The following is a 14,091-nucleotide window of genomic DNA, read 5'->3' on the forward strand; positions in this document are numbered from 1 at the left end:
CCACATTTTGATACATTTTGTGTCTGTCTGGTCTCAGATATGGAGTAGGGAGGGGGACATGCAGAATTACTCTCAAAACCTACAAATATTCTAAGGTGGGACCTACAGAGTCTGAGGGCAGCTCCTCCAGGTCTCCTGGGACCTCTCAGGCCTAGAGTAGGACCCGAGGGCAAAGGGAACAAGCACCCAGGTTCTAGGGGAAGGGGCAGGGAGTCGGCCCTGGCCTGGAGTCCAGCTCCTGCTTGGAGCCTTTCAGACTGGGCAGAAAATAGAAACAAAAGCCCAGAGGAATAGAGTAGGCCAATTCATCCAGTTCCACTCAGCAAATATTCACCAACCACATTCTATGTCCTGGGCTTCTGGCTAGGGACCAGGAATATGGCAGTGAGCAGGCAGATAGGATCCCTGTCCTCGGGCAGTCAGCAATCTGATGATGGAGACAGACACATGAGCCTGGGTGCTGGGAATGTAACCGTGAAGCCCATCACGTTTGGAGGTGCCAGGAGCACCCTGGCGACAGAGAGCAGAGGATTAGGAGTTCTCTGAGTGCCAGGGCCTGCCAAGGTGGGATGAAGCTGAATGGGCAGTGCCTGAGACTTAGAGGCAACAGGCAAAGTGGAAGTTTTAAAGCCGGGGGAGTTGGCGCAAGCTGTAGGGGGTGTCAGCATTCACCCTTCATTCAGCAAATATTTATTAATTTATAATCAATGGAACAATTCTTCAAATCCAGGTCTACCCGCTCACTTCCTGCATTGTTCCCTCTGGACACAGCCATCCCTGCCTGGCCTGCTAGAGCTCCTCACTGGCGTCCCAGCTCTCTTACCTTAACCTCTTCATGGTATAGCAGCCAGATGGGTTTTTCATACATAAGATCTGTCACTCTGTTCAAAACCCTTCACCCGCCCCCTATATCACCCCAAATCAAAGCTGAAGTCCTTACAGGCCTCCAAGGCCACTTCCCCTCCTCCTCTCCCCTGTGCTGCCTCCAAGCCATACTGAGCCCTCAGATACCCAAGCATGGTTTCCCTTCAGGGCCTGGGCTTTCCCAAATCTCCCTTCCTTCAGGTCCCAAATCTCCCTTCCTTCAGGTCCTTGCTCAAAAGCCAAGAGATCAGAGGAAACTTCTTGGAGCAGAAGCCCCTTACCCTGCTTCATCACGCTTAAGGGTCACCACCACTCACAATGCTATGTTTTTGCTTGCTCTCCATCTTTCCTACTATAATGGAAGTTCCATAACAGCAGAATTGTGTTTGGCAAACTGCTCCTCCACCTCCCACCCACCATGTCTGGCACATGACAGGAACTCTAGAACGATTTGTTGAATGAATGAATGCTCAATCTTATTTTAGGGGCCAAGGATACAGCAGTAGACAAGACAAGCAATCTCTGTCCTCTGAAGCTCACTTTCCATAGAGGAAAACTGGCATTAAGTAGGTTACATAATTACCTATGAAATGGGGGTAAGGGGAAAAAAATAGGGAAAAAATAAGGAAAGAAAAGGTGTGTGTGTGGGGGGGGGAGAATCAGTCCAAACTAGGTCAGAGGGAAAATGATTCCTACCCAAGAATTTGGTTAAGAATATTTTAGGGTCACAGGAAGATGGCGGCATGAGTAGTTCAGAGGAAATCTCCTCCCCCAAACATATATATTTATGAAAATACAATAAATACAACTATTCCTAAAAGAGACAACAGTGGATGCAGTACAACAGCCAGGATACATCTTCATCTGCAAGAACTCAACATCACACGAAGGGGGTAAGATACAAGCTGCGGCCAGGCGGGACCCAAATGCTCCCCCACCCCAGAACCCAGCGGGAAGAAAGGAGTCAGAACAGGGAGGGAGTGAAAGCCCAGGACTGCTAAACAACCAGCTCTAGAAATCCGCACCCAGAATGCAGACACAAGGTGCATGGGGTGCTGGATATTAGAGAAATGGAAAAGCAAAACCTGTGGGCAGGTCCCCGCAACTGGCGCCCCTGAGACAAAAGAAAAGCAAGTGCTTTCTGCAAGACTTAAAGAGACAGGGACCCCATAGCTGGACAAAGTTGTCGCGGCACACGTAGCCAGCAGCTGGGAATCTCAGGGAAACATAGGCGCCCTAAACCCGGGGGAGGCAGTGCAGCTCTGAAGCTGCTCATGGCACTAAGCAGCCTGCCAGTCGTTCCTCCATCTGGTGCAGACCCCGACACACCAGCCCAGTAGCAGGAGAGTGGCAGTGTGTGCCAGGGACGGCAGCGCCGGAAGGGACCAGGAAAAGATTTGCACACCAGCAGAGCCAGACGGGCCAGGAAAGGCTTGTGCAAGCCTGCAGCAGTGTGACCGAACAGCCTGGGTGCAGCTCACGCGCACCGGCGGCAGTGAAGCCAGAGGAGCCCGGTAGAGGCCCGCGCGCACCTGCAGCAGAGCCAGAGGGAGCAGGCACGCTCCCAGCAGCCGACCGGAATCCCAGCCCAACGAACAGCCACCCGGACCAGAACCAAAGGCCGCTGTTGGCACACAGCTGCCTGGCAGGGGCGCCGCTTTCATGGAGGAGCGCACCTGGCATGCCTGCCACTCCCCGCAGGGCTCCGTGCTGCTCTGACAGAGACCCCACCCACAGCAGCTTAGGGGGCTAACGTGGTGGCTGCTCCAGGAGTGCAGGTAACTGTCACAGGAAGTGGAGAAGGGCAAGGCATCCAGCAAGCAGGAAAGGACTTTCTTCTCCCAGCTGACACACCTGCAACTTGCCTACAGCCACTGCTATCACCATGAAAAGGCAAAAATATTTAGTCCAGTCCAAGATAGTTACAACACCTGAGAAAGGATCTGCAGAGGCAGAACTAACCAGTCTCCCTGAAAAAGAATTCAAAATAAAAATCATAAACATGCTGACACAGCTGCAGAGAAATATGCAAGAGCTAAGGGATGAAGTCTGGAGGGAGATTACAGATGTCCGGAGGGAGATTACAGACATAAGGAGGGAGATTACAGAAGTGAAACAAACTCTGGAAGGATTTATAAGCAGAATGGATAAGAAGCAAGAGGCCATTGATGGAATAGAAACCAGAGAACAGGAATGCATAGAAGCTGATGCAGAGAGATAAAAGGATCTCCAGGAATGAAAGAATATTAAGAGAACTGTGTGACCAATCCAAAAGGAACAATATCTGCATTATAGGGCTACCAAAAGAAGATAGAGAAAAAGGGGTAGAAAGTGTCTTTGAAGAAATAATTGCTGAGAACGTCCCCAAACTGGGGGAGGAAATAGTTGCTCAGACTACGGAGGCACACAGAACTCCCGAGAGATGGGACCCAAAGAGGACAACACCAAGACACATAATAATTAAAATGGCAAAGATCAAGGACAGGGACAGAGTATTAAAGGCAGCCAGAGAGAGAAAAAAGGTCACCTATAAAGGAAAACCCATCAGGCTATCATCAGACTTCTCAACAGAAACCTTACAGACCACAAGAGAATGGTATGATATATTTAATGCAATGACACAGAAGGGTCTTGAACCAAGGATACTGTATCCAGCACGATTATCATTTAAATATGAAGGAGGGATTAAACAATTCCCAGACAAGCAAAACTTGAGGGAATTTGCCTCCCACAAACCACATCTACAGGGCATCTTACAGGGACTGCTCTAGATGGGAGCACTCCTAAAAAGAGCACAGAACAAAACACCCAACATATGAAGAATGGTGGAGGAGGAAAAAGAACGGAAAGAAATAATCATCAGACTGTGTTAATAACAGCTCAATAAGCGAGTTAAGTCAGACAGTAATGTAGTAAACAAGGTAACCTTGAACCTTTGGTAACCACGAATCTAAAACCTGCAATGGCAATAAGTACATATCTTTCAATAATCACCCTAAATGTAAATGGACTGAATGCACCAATCAAAAGACACAGAGTAATAGAATGGATAAAAAAGCAAGACCCATCTACATGCTGCTTACAAGAGACTCACCTCAAACCCAAAGACATACACAGATTAAAAGTCAAGGGATGGAGAAATATATTTCATGCAAACAATGGAGAGAAAAAAGCAGGTGTTGCAATACTAGTATCAGACAAAATAGACTTCAAAATAAAGTAACAAGAGATAAAGAAGGAAATTACATAATGATAAAGGGCTCAGTCCAACAAGAGGATATAACCATTATAAACATATGTGCACCCAATACAGGAGCACCAATATATGTGAAACGAATACTAACAGAATTAAAGGAGGAAATAGAATGCAATGCATTCATTTTGGGAGACTTCAACACACCACTCACTCCAAAGGACAGATCCACCAGACAGAAAATAAGTAAGGACACAGAGGCACTGAACAATACACTAGAACAGATAGACCTAATAGATGTCTATAGAACTCTACATCCAAAACCAACAGGATACACATTCTTCTCAAGTGCACATGGAACATTCTCCAGAATAGACCACATACTAGGCCACAAAAAGAGCCTCAGTAAATTCCAAAAGATTGAAATCCTACCACCCAACTTTTCAGACCACAAAGGTATAAAACTAGAAATAAATTGTACAAACAAAGCAAAAAGGCACACAAGCACATGGAGGCTTAACAACATGCTCCTAAATAATCAATGGATCAATGACCAAATTAAAATGGAGATCCAACATTATATGGAAACAAATGACAGCAACACAAAGCCCCAACTTCTGTGGGACACAGCAAAAGCAGTCTTAAGAGGAAAGTATATAGCAATCCAGGCATATTTAAAGAAGGAAGAACAATCCCAAATGAATAGTCTAATGTCACAATGATCGAAATTGGAAAAAGAAGAACAAATGAGGCCTAAGGTCAGCTTACGGAGGGACATAATAAAGATCAGAGAAGAAATAAATAAAATTGAGAAGAATAAAACAATAGAAAAAAATCAATGAAACCAAAAGCTGTTTCTTCAAGAAAATAAACAAAATAGATAATTCTCTAGCCAGACTTATTAAGAGAAAAAGAGAATCAACACACATCAACAGAATCAGAAACGAGAAAGGAAAAATCATGATGGACCCCACAGAAATACAAAAAACTTATTAGAGAATACTATGAAAATCTATATGCTAACAAGCTGGAAAACCTAGGAGAAATGGACAACTTCCTAGAAAAATACAACCTTCCAAGACTGACCCAGAAAGAAACAGAAAATATAAACAGATCAATTACCCGCAATGAAATTGAAGCGGTAATCAAAAAACTACGCAAGAACAAAACCCCCGGGCCAGATGGATTTACCTCACAATGTTATCAGACATACAGAGAAGGCATAATACCCATTCTCCTTAAAGTTTTCCAAAAAATAGAAGAGGAGGGAATACTCCCAAACTCATTCTATGAAGCCAATATCACCCTAATATCAAAACCAGGCAAAGACCCCACCAAAAAAGAAAACTACAGACCAATATCCCTGATGAATGTAGATGCAAAAATACTCAACAAAATATCAGCAAACCGAATTCAAAAATACATCAAAAGGATCATACATCATGACCAAGTGGGATTCATCCCAGGGATGCAAAGATGGTACAACATTCGAAAATCCATCAACATCATCCACCACATCAACAAAAAGAAGGACAAACACCATATAATCATCTCCATAGATGCTGAAAAAGCATTCGACAAAATTCAACATCCGTTCATGATAAAAACTCTCAACAAAATGGGCATAGAGGGCAAGTACCTGAACATAATAAAGGCCATCTATGATAAACCCACAGCTAACATCATACTGAACAGCGAGAGGCTGAAAGCTTTTCCTCTGAGATCAGGAACAAGACAGGGATGCCCACTCTCCCCACTGTTATTCAACGTAGTACTGGAGGTCCTAGCCATGGCAATCAGACAAAACAAAGAAATACAAGGAATCCAAATTGGTAAAGGAGAAGTCAAACTGTCACTATTTGCAGATGACATGATATTGTACATAAAAAACCCTAAAGACTCCACTGCAAAACTACTAGAACTAATATTGGAATTCAGCAAAGTTGCAGGATACAAAATTAGCACACAGAAATCTGTAGATTTCCTATACACTAACAATGAACTAATAGAAAGAGAAATCAGGAAAACAATTCCATTCACAATAGCATCAAAAAGAATAAAATATGCAGGAATAAACCTAACCAAGGAAGTGAAAGAACTATACCCTAAAAACTACAAGACACTCTTAAGAGAAATTAAAGAGGTCACTAACAATTGGAAACTCATCCCATGCTCCTGGCTATGAAGAATTAATATCGTCAAAATGACCATCCTGCCCAAAGTAATATACAGATTCGATGCAATCCCTATCAAATTACCAACAGCATTCTTCAACGAACTGGAACAAATAGTTCTAAAATTCATATGGAACTGTCAAAGACCCCGAATAGCCAAAGCAATCCTGAGAAGGAAGAATAAAGTGGGTGGGATCTCGCTCCCCAACTTGAAGCTCTACTACAAAGCCACAGTAATCAAGACAATTTGGTACTGGCACAAGAACAGAGCCACAGACCAGTGGAACAGAATAGAGACTCCAGACATTAACCCGAACATATATAAACATATATGGCCAATAATATATGATAAAGGAGCCATGGACATACAATGGGTAAATGACAGTCTCTTCAACAGATGGTGCTGGCAAAACTGGACAGCTACATGTAAGAGAATGAAACTGGATCACTGTCTAACCCCATACACAAAAGTAAACTCCAAATGGATCAAAGACCTGAATGTAAGTCATGAAACCATAAAACTCTTAGAAATAAACATAGGCAAAAATCTCATGGACATAAACATGAGTGACTTCTTCATGAACATATCTCCCTGGGCAAGGGAAACAAAGGCAAAAATGAACAAGTGGGACTATATCAAGCTAAAAAGCTTCTGTACAGCAAAGGACACCATCAATAGAACAAAAAGGTATCCTACAGTATGGGAGAACATATTCATAAATGACATATCCAATAAAGGGTTGACATCCAAAATATATAAAGCGCTCACACACCTCAACAAACAAAAAGCAAATAATCCAATTAAAAAATGGGCAGAGGAGCTGAATAGACAGTTCTCTAAAGAAATCCAGATGGCCAACAGGCACATGAAAAGATGCTCCACATTGCTAATCATCAGAGAAATGCAAATTAAAACCACAATGCGATATCACCTCACACCAGTAAGGATCGCCATCATCGAAAAGACAAACAACAACAAATGTTGGCGAGGGTGTGGAGAAAGCAGAACCCTCCTACACTGCTGGTGGGAATGTAAATTAGTTCAACCATTGTGGAAAGCAGTATGGAGGGTCCTCAGAATGCTCAAAATAAACTTACCATTTGACCCAGAAATTCCACTCCTAGGAGTATACCCTAAGAATGCAGCACTCCAGTTTGAAAAAGACAGATGCACCCGCATGTTTATCACTGCACTATTTACAATAGCCAAGATATGGAAGCAACCTAAGTGTCCATCAGTAGATGAATGGATAAAGAAGATGTGGTACATATACACAATGGTATATATACAGCCATAAGAAAAAAACAGATCCTACCGTTCACAACAACATGGATGGAGCTAGAGGGTATTATGCTCAGTGAAATAAGCCAGGCGGAGAAGGACAAGTACCAAATGATTTCACTCATATGTGGAGTATAAGAACAAAGGAAAACTGAAGGAACAAAACAGCAGCAGAATCACAGAACCCAAGAATGGACTAATAGTTACCAAAGGGAAAGGGACTGGGGAGGATGGGTGGGAAGGGAGGGATAAGGGCGGGGAAGAAGAAAGAGGGCTTTATGATTAGCATGTATAGTGCGTGGAGGGCAAAGGGAGGGCTGTGCAACACAGAGAAGACAAGTAGTGAATTTACAGCATCTTACTACGCAGATAGACAGTGACTGTGAAGGGGTATGTGGGGGGGACTTGGTGAAGGGGGGAAGCTAGTAAACATAATGTTCTTTCTGTAATTGTAGATTAATGATACCAAAATTTAAAAAAATAATAAATTTTAAAAAAGAGTGTCTTATAGTTTTCAGGGTATATGTCTTTCACATCCTTTGTTAGGTTTATTCCTAAGTATTTTATTATTTTTGATGCAATTGTGATTGCAGTTATTTTCCTGATTTCTCTTTCTATTAGTTCATTGTTAGTGTATAGGAAAGCTACAAATTTCTGTGTGTTATTTTTGTTTCCTGCAACTTTGCTGAATTCCGATATCAGTTCTAGTAGTTTTGGAGTGGAGTCTTTAGGGTTTTTTATGTACAATATCATGTCATCTGCAAATAGGGACAGTTTAACTTCTTCTTTACCAATCTGGATTCCTTGTATTTCTTTGTTTTGTCTGATTGCCGTGGCTAGGACCTCCAGTACTATGTTAAATAACAGTGGAGAGAATGGGCATCCCTGTCTAGTTCCCGATCTTAGAGGAAAAGCTTTCAGCTTCTCGCTGTTAAGTACGATGTTGGCTGTGGGTTTGTCATATATGGCCTTTATTATGCTGAGGTACTTGCCCTGTATTCCCATTTTGTTGAGAGTTTTTATCATGAATGGATGTTGAATTTTGTCGAATGCTTTTTCAGCGTCTATGGAAATGATCATGTCTTTTCTGTCCTTTTTGTTGATGTGGTGGATGATGTTGATGGATTTTCGAATGTTGTACCATCCTTGCATCCCTGAGATGAATCCCACTTAATCATAGTGTATGATCCTCTTGATGTACTTTTGAATTCGGTTTGCTAATATTTTGTTGAGTATTTTTGCATCTATGTTCATCAGGGATATTGATCTATAATTTTCTTTTCTGGTGGGGTCTTTGCCTGGTTTTGGTATTAGAGTGAGTTTGGAAGTATTCCCTCCTCTTCTGTTTCTTAGAAAACTTTAAGGAGAATGGGTATTATGTCTTCTCTATATGTCTGATAACATTCACCTGTGAGTCCATCTGGTCCAGAGGTTTTGTTCTTGGGTAGTTTTTTGATTACCGATTCAATTGATTTGCTGGTAATTGGTCTGTTTAGATTTTCTGTTACTTCCTTGGTCAGTCTTGGAAGGTTGTATTTTTCTAGGAAGTTACACACTTCTTCTAGGTTATCCAACTTGTTAGCATGTAATTTTTCATAGTATTCTCTAATAATTCTTTGTATTTCTGTGGTGTCTGTAATGATTTTTCCTTTCTCTTTTCTGATTCTGTTTATGTGTGTAGAATCTCCTTTTTTCTTGATAAGTCTGGCTAGGGGCTTATCTATTTTGTTTATATTCTCAAAGAACCAGCTCTTGGTTTCATTAATTCTTTCTATTGTTTTATTCCTCTCAACTTTATTTCTTTCTTCTCTGATCTTTATTATGTCCCTCCTTCTGCTGACTTCGGGCCTCATTTGTTCTTCTTTCTCCAGTTTCTATAATTGTGACTTTAGACTATTCATTTGGGATTGTTCTTCCTTCTTTAAATAGGCCTGGATAGCTATATACTTTCCTCTTAGAACTGCCTTTGCTGCGTCACCTAGAAGTTGGGGCTTTATGCTGTCATTGTCATTTGTGTCCATATATTGCTTGATATCTGTTTTAATTTGGTCATTGATCTATTAATTATTTAGAAGCATGTTGTTAAGCCTCCATGTGTTTGTGAGCATTTTTGTTTTCTTTGTACAATTTATTTCTAGTTTTATGCCTTTGTGGTCTGAGAAGTTGGTTGGTAGAATTTCGATCTTTTTGAATTTACTGAGGCTCTTTTTGTGGCCTAGTATGTGGTCTATTCCACTAGTATGTGGAAAATGTTCCATGGGCACTTGAGAAGAATGTGTATCCTGCTGCTTTGGGGTTTAGAGTTCTGTAGATGTCTGTTAAGTCCATGTGTTCTAGTGTGTTGTTCAGTGCCTCTGCATCCTTATTTATTTTCTGTCTGGTGGATCTGTACTTTGGAGTGAGTGGTTTGTTGAAGTCTCCTAGAATGAATGCATTGCATTCTATTTCCTCCTTTAATTCTGTTAGTATTTGTTTCACATATGCTGGTGCTCCTGTATTGGGTACATATATATATTTATAATGGTTATATCCTCTTGTTGGACTGACCCCTTTATCATTATGTAATGTCCTTCTTTATCTCTTGTTACTTTCTTTGTTTTGAAGTCTATTTTGTCTGATACAAGTACTGCAACACCTGCTTTTTTCTCCCTATTGTTTGCATTAAATATCTTTTTCCATGCCTTGACTTTTAGTCTGTGTATGTCTTTGGGTTTGAGGTGAGTCTCTTGTAAGCAGCATATAGATAGGTCTTGCTTTTTTATCCATTCTGTTATTTGGTGTCTTTTGATTGGTGCATTCAGTCCATTTACATTTAGGGTGATTATTGAAAGATATGTACTTATTGCCATTGCAGGCTTTAGATTCATGGTTACCAAATGTTCAAGGGTAGTTTCTTTACTATCTAGTCATCTAACTTCACTCTCTTATTAAGCTATTATAAACACACATTCCGATGAGTATTTCTCTCCCTTCTTATTCTTCCTCCTCCATTCTTTATATGTTAGGTGTTTTATTCTGTACTCTTTGGGGTTTCTTTTGACTGCTTTTGTGAGTAGTTGATTTTGTTTTTTGCCTTTAGTTAGTATGTGGTTGGTCTGCTTTCTTTGGTGTGATTTTATTTTCTCTGGTGACATCTATTTAGCCTTAGGAGTGCTCACATCTAGAGCAGGCCCTCTAACATACCCGGTAGAGGTGGTTTGTGGGAGGTAAATTCCCTTAACTTTTGTTTGTCTGGGAATTGTTTAATCCATCCTTCATATTTAAATGATAATCGTGCTGGATACAGTATTCTTGGTTCAAGGCCCTTCTGTTTCATTGCATTAAATATATCATGCCATTCTCTTCTGGCCTGTAAAATTTCTGTTGGGAAGTCTGGTTATAGCCTTATGGGTTTTCCTTTGTAGGTGACATTTTTTCTCTCTCTGGCTGCCTTCAATACTCTGTCCTTGTTTTTGATCTTTGCCATTTCAATTATTATATGTCTTGGTGTTGTCCTCCATGGGTCCCTTGTGTTGGGAGTTCTGTGGGTTTCCATGTTCTGAAGGACTATTTCCTTCCCCAGTTTGGGGAAGTTTTCAGCAATTATTTCTTCAATTACACTTTCTATCCCTTTTTCTCTCTTCTTCTTCTTCTGCTTCTTCTTCTGGTACCCCTATAATGCGAACATTGTTGCATTTGGATTGGTCACATCATTCTCTTAATATTCTTTCATTCCTGGAGATCCTTTTATCTCTCTCTGCCTCAGCTTCTCTGTGTTCCTGTTCTCTGATTTCTATTCCATTAACAGCCTCTTGCACCTCATTCAGTCTGCTCTTAAGTCCTTCCAGAGATTGTTTTAGTTTTGTATTCTCCCTCCCTACTTGCTCCTTTAGCTCTTGCATATTTCTCTGCAGATCCATCAGCATGGTTATGACCTTTATTTTGAATTCTTTTTCAGGAAGATTGGATAACTCTATCTCCCCAGGCCCTCTCTCAGGGGTTGTCTGGGTAATTCTGGACTGAACCAAATTCTTCTGCCTTTTCATGGTGATAGAGGTAGCTGTAGGCAGGTAGCACATGTGTCAGCTGGGAGAACAAAGTCCTTTCCTGTTTTCTGGTCCCCTTGCCCTTCTCCGCTGCCTGTGTCGGTTACCTGCACTCCTGGAGCAGCCTCCGGGTTAATCCCCTATGCTTCTGTGGGCGGGGCTGCCATCAGGGTAGCCCAGAGTCCTGCGGGGAGTGGCAGGTGCACTGGATGTGCTCTCCTGCAAGAACGGTGCCCCTTTGCGCCTTACCCTGGTTTCCTCTGCCTGCACCAGGCAGCTGTGTGCTGGCAGCAGCCTTTCGGTCTGGCCCAGGTGGTTGCACACAGAGGGAGATTCTGGATGGCTGCTGGGGGCGCGGCTGCTCCCAGGCCACTCACCACCACTGCAGGCTTGCATGGCCACTCTCAGGCTAATGGGCCTCTGTGTCGGGGGCTGCACCAGCCAGGGGAACAACTGACAGGCTGCTTATCATTGTGAGGGGCTTCAGAGCTGCACTGCCACCCAGGGGGTTAGGGTGCCTGTAGTTCCCTGGGATTCCCAGCTCCTGGGCTGAGTGTACCAGGACGATTCCATCCAGCTGTGAGGTCCCTGTCCCTTTAAGACTTTCAAAAAGCACTCTCTTTTCTTTTGTCACAGGGTAGCCAGTTGTGGGGACCCGCTCGCAGATTTTGCTTTTCCATTTCTCTAATATCCAGCACACTGTGCACTGTGTGTCTGCGCTCCCAGTGCAGATTACTAGAGCTGGTTGTTTAGCAGTCCTGGGCTTTCACTCCCTCTCTGCTCCAACTCCTCTCCTCCCATCAGGGAGCTGGGGTGGGGGGAGTGCTCGGGTCCTGCCAGGCCACGGCTTGTATCTTACCCCCTTCATGAGATGCTGAGTTCTCACAGATGTAGATGTAGCCTGGCTGTTGTACTGTATCCACTGGTCTCTCTTTTAGGAATAGTTGTATTTGTTGTATTTTCAAAAATATATTTGGTTTTGAGAGGAGATTTCCACTGCCCTATTCACACCACCATCTTGGCTCCTCCTGCCATGTTAATTTTTTTTAATGCAACATACAAACTTTCAATAAATAACAGATAGAGACAAACAGACACTTATATTAAGAGAAAAACCCACTGGAAAAAATATGTCTTAACACTTTACTGTAACCTACTTGTAGCTGCATTTAACTGAGCTCTGTTGCTCTGAAGAATACAGCTCATGCACAGGTATGGATGAACGATTTGTACATTTTTCAAGTATTCATCAAATACTACCTTATATCCACATATACATTACATTTGAAAAAGATTTAATTGACAATCCCCAGGTACACTTCATTTTTTTTTGATCTTTTGGAAGAAGTCACCTAAAGAGAAGACTATGTTGTTCTGGCTCATGAATCATGTAATGAACCCAGCCTAGACTCTGTTGGACACCAAGTCTTCTCCAGTCCTCTTCAGACATCAGATGGGTTTTGGGTACTTGTTTGGAAAGTTCTCTGGGTAACATGACATGCCAGTACTTGTAGTCCTCGTTGAAGTACTTGTCCAAGTAGTAGATCTGCTTGCAGGCCATCCTGTGGGCAGGCGGCGCAGAGCAGGAGCAGTGAGGCTGATGGCCACATGGAGCCAAGGAACAACTTGACTCGCCATGCTAATTTCAAGTGCAATATTAGTGCACTTTATTCAACCATCTCCTTTTGGAAAGAGATTCACTTTGTTTCTAGTTTTTGCTGCTGTAAACCCTGCTACAATAATCATCCCTTAGCAATTTTCTAGGGCAGGAAACAATCTGAAGAATAATGGCTGAAAACTTCCTAAATTTGATGAAAAACATTAATCTGTCCATCCAAAAATCTTAGGGAAGTTATGACATGTAAACTCTACTCAGAGCAGAGCCATGTGGTAAATTATTACCTTTACCTTCTGCAAAACCTTAAATTTCCTTTTTTTATTTGCTTAGAATTATCTATATATTTATTATTAATTAAACCCCCAAATCTCCACCAGTGGTTTAAACCATTTCTCAAGATGTTTAGTTGGATTAAGGAGTTTACAAATTTAATCTTCTTGAAGAAAATCTCGGTTAGAATCCCCTAGACTTCTCCATATGAACCCACCACTCTTTGGACCTTCTACACAGTATCATCTGAGGGTCTGTCCTCAGCAGGAAAGGGAGCAGGAAGAGAGGAAACCATTTCCCTGAGGAGTCCTTCCTTCTCTTTTCTATCCTGGAGCTCCTCTTCCTGCATTGAATTAAGCTTCTCTCACTTGTTTTAATCTCCTGTTTTGGTGGCCCACATTCTCCTGGCATTGCCCTACAAAGGGTGCCTAACAAGTAAAATTATTGAAATCTTGAAAAAAAATATTATGGGATATTGCCGGATTGCCCTTAAAAAGAGATGTTAACAATCTACATTTCCATCAGCAATATATGAGAGTATGCTTTTCCCCAAACCGTGCCAATTTTTGCCAACTTGCTGGGTATAAAGTGCTACCTCTTTGGGACTTTAATTTGCCTTTCCCTAGTCACTCATGAGGTTGCACGTCTTTCATTTATTTATTTGA

General features: G+C 42.1%; 1 protein-coding gene across 1 annotated transcript; it reads right to left on the minus strand.

Moving 5' to 3' along the window:
- Window positions 1-12,879: 12,879 nt before the first annotated feature.
- Window positions 12,880-13,099, minus strand: LOC118922680 (cyclin-dependent kinases regulatory subunit 2-like). Its single transcript, XM_036905699.2, has one exon. The coding sequence runs from the start codon at window positions 13,097-13,099 to the stop codon at window positions 12,887-12,889; it is 213 nt and encodes a 70-aa protein (XP_036761594.2). The 3' UTR covers window positions 12,880-12,886.
- Between the last annotated feature and the right edge of the window lie 992 nt (window positions 13,100-14,091).

This window comes from Manis pentadactyla, chromosome 10 (genome assembly GCF_030020395.1).
Source record: "Manis pentadactyla isolate mManPen7 chromosome 10, mManPen7.hap1, whole genome shotgun sequence".
NCBI lineage: Eukaryota > Metazoa > Chordata > Mammalia > Pholidota > Manidae > Manis > Manis pentadactyla.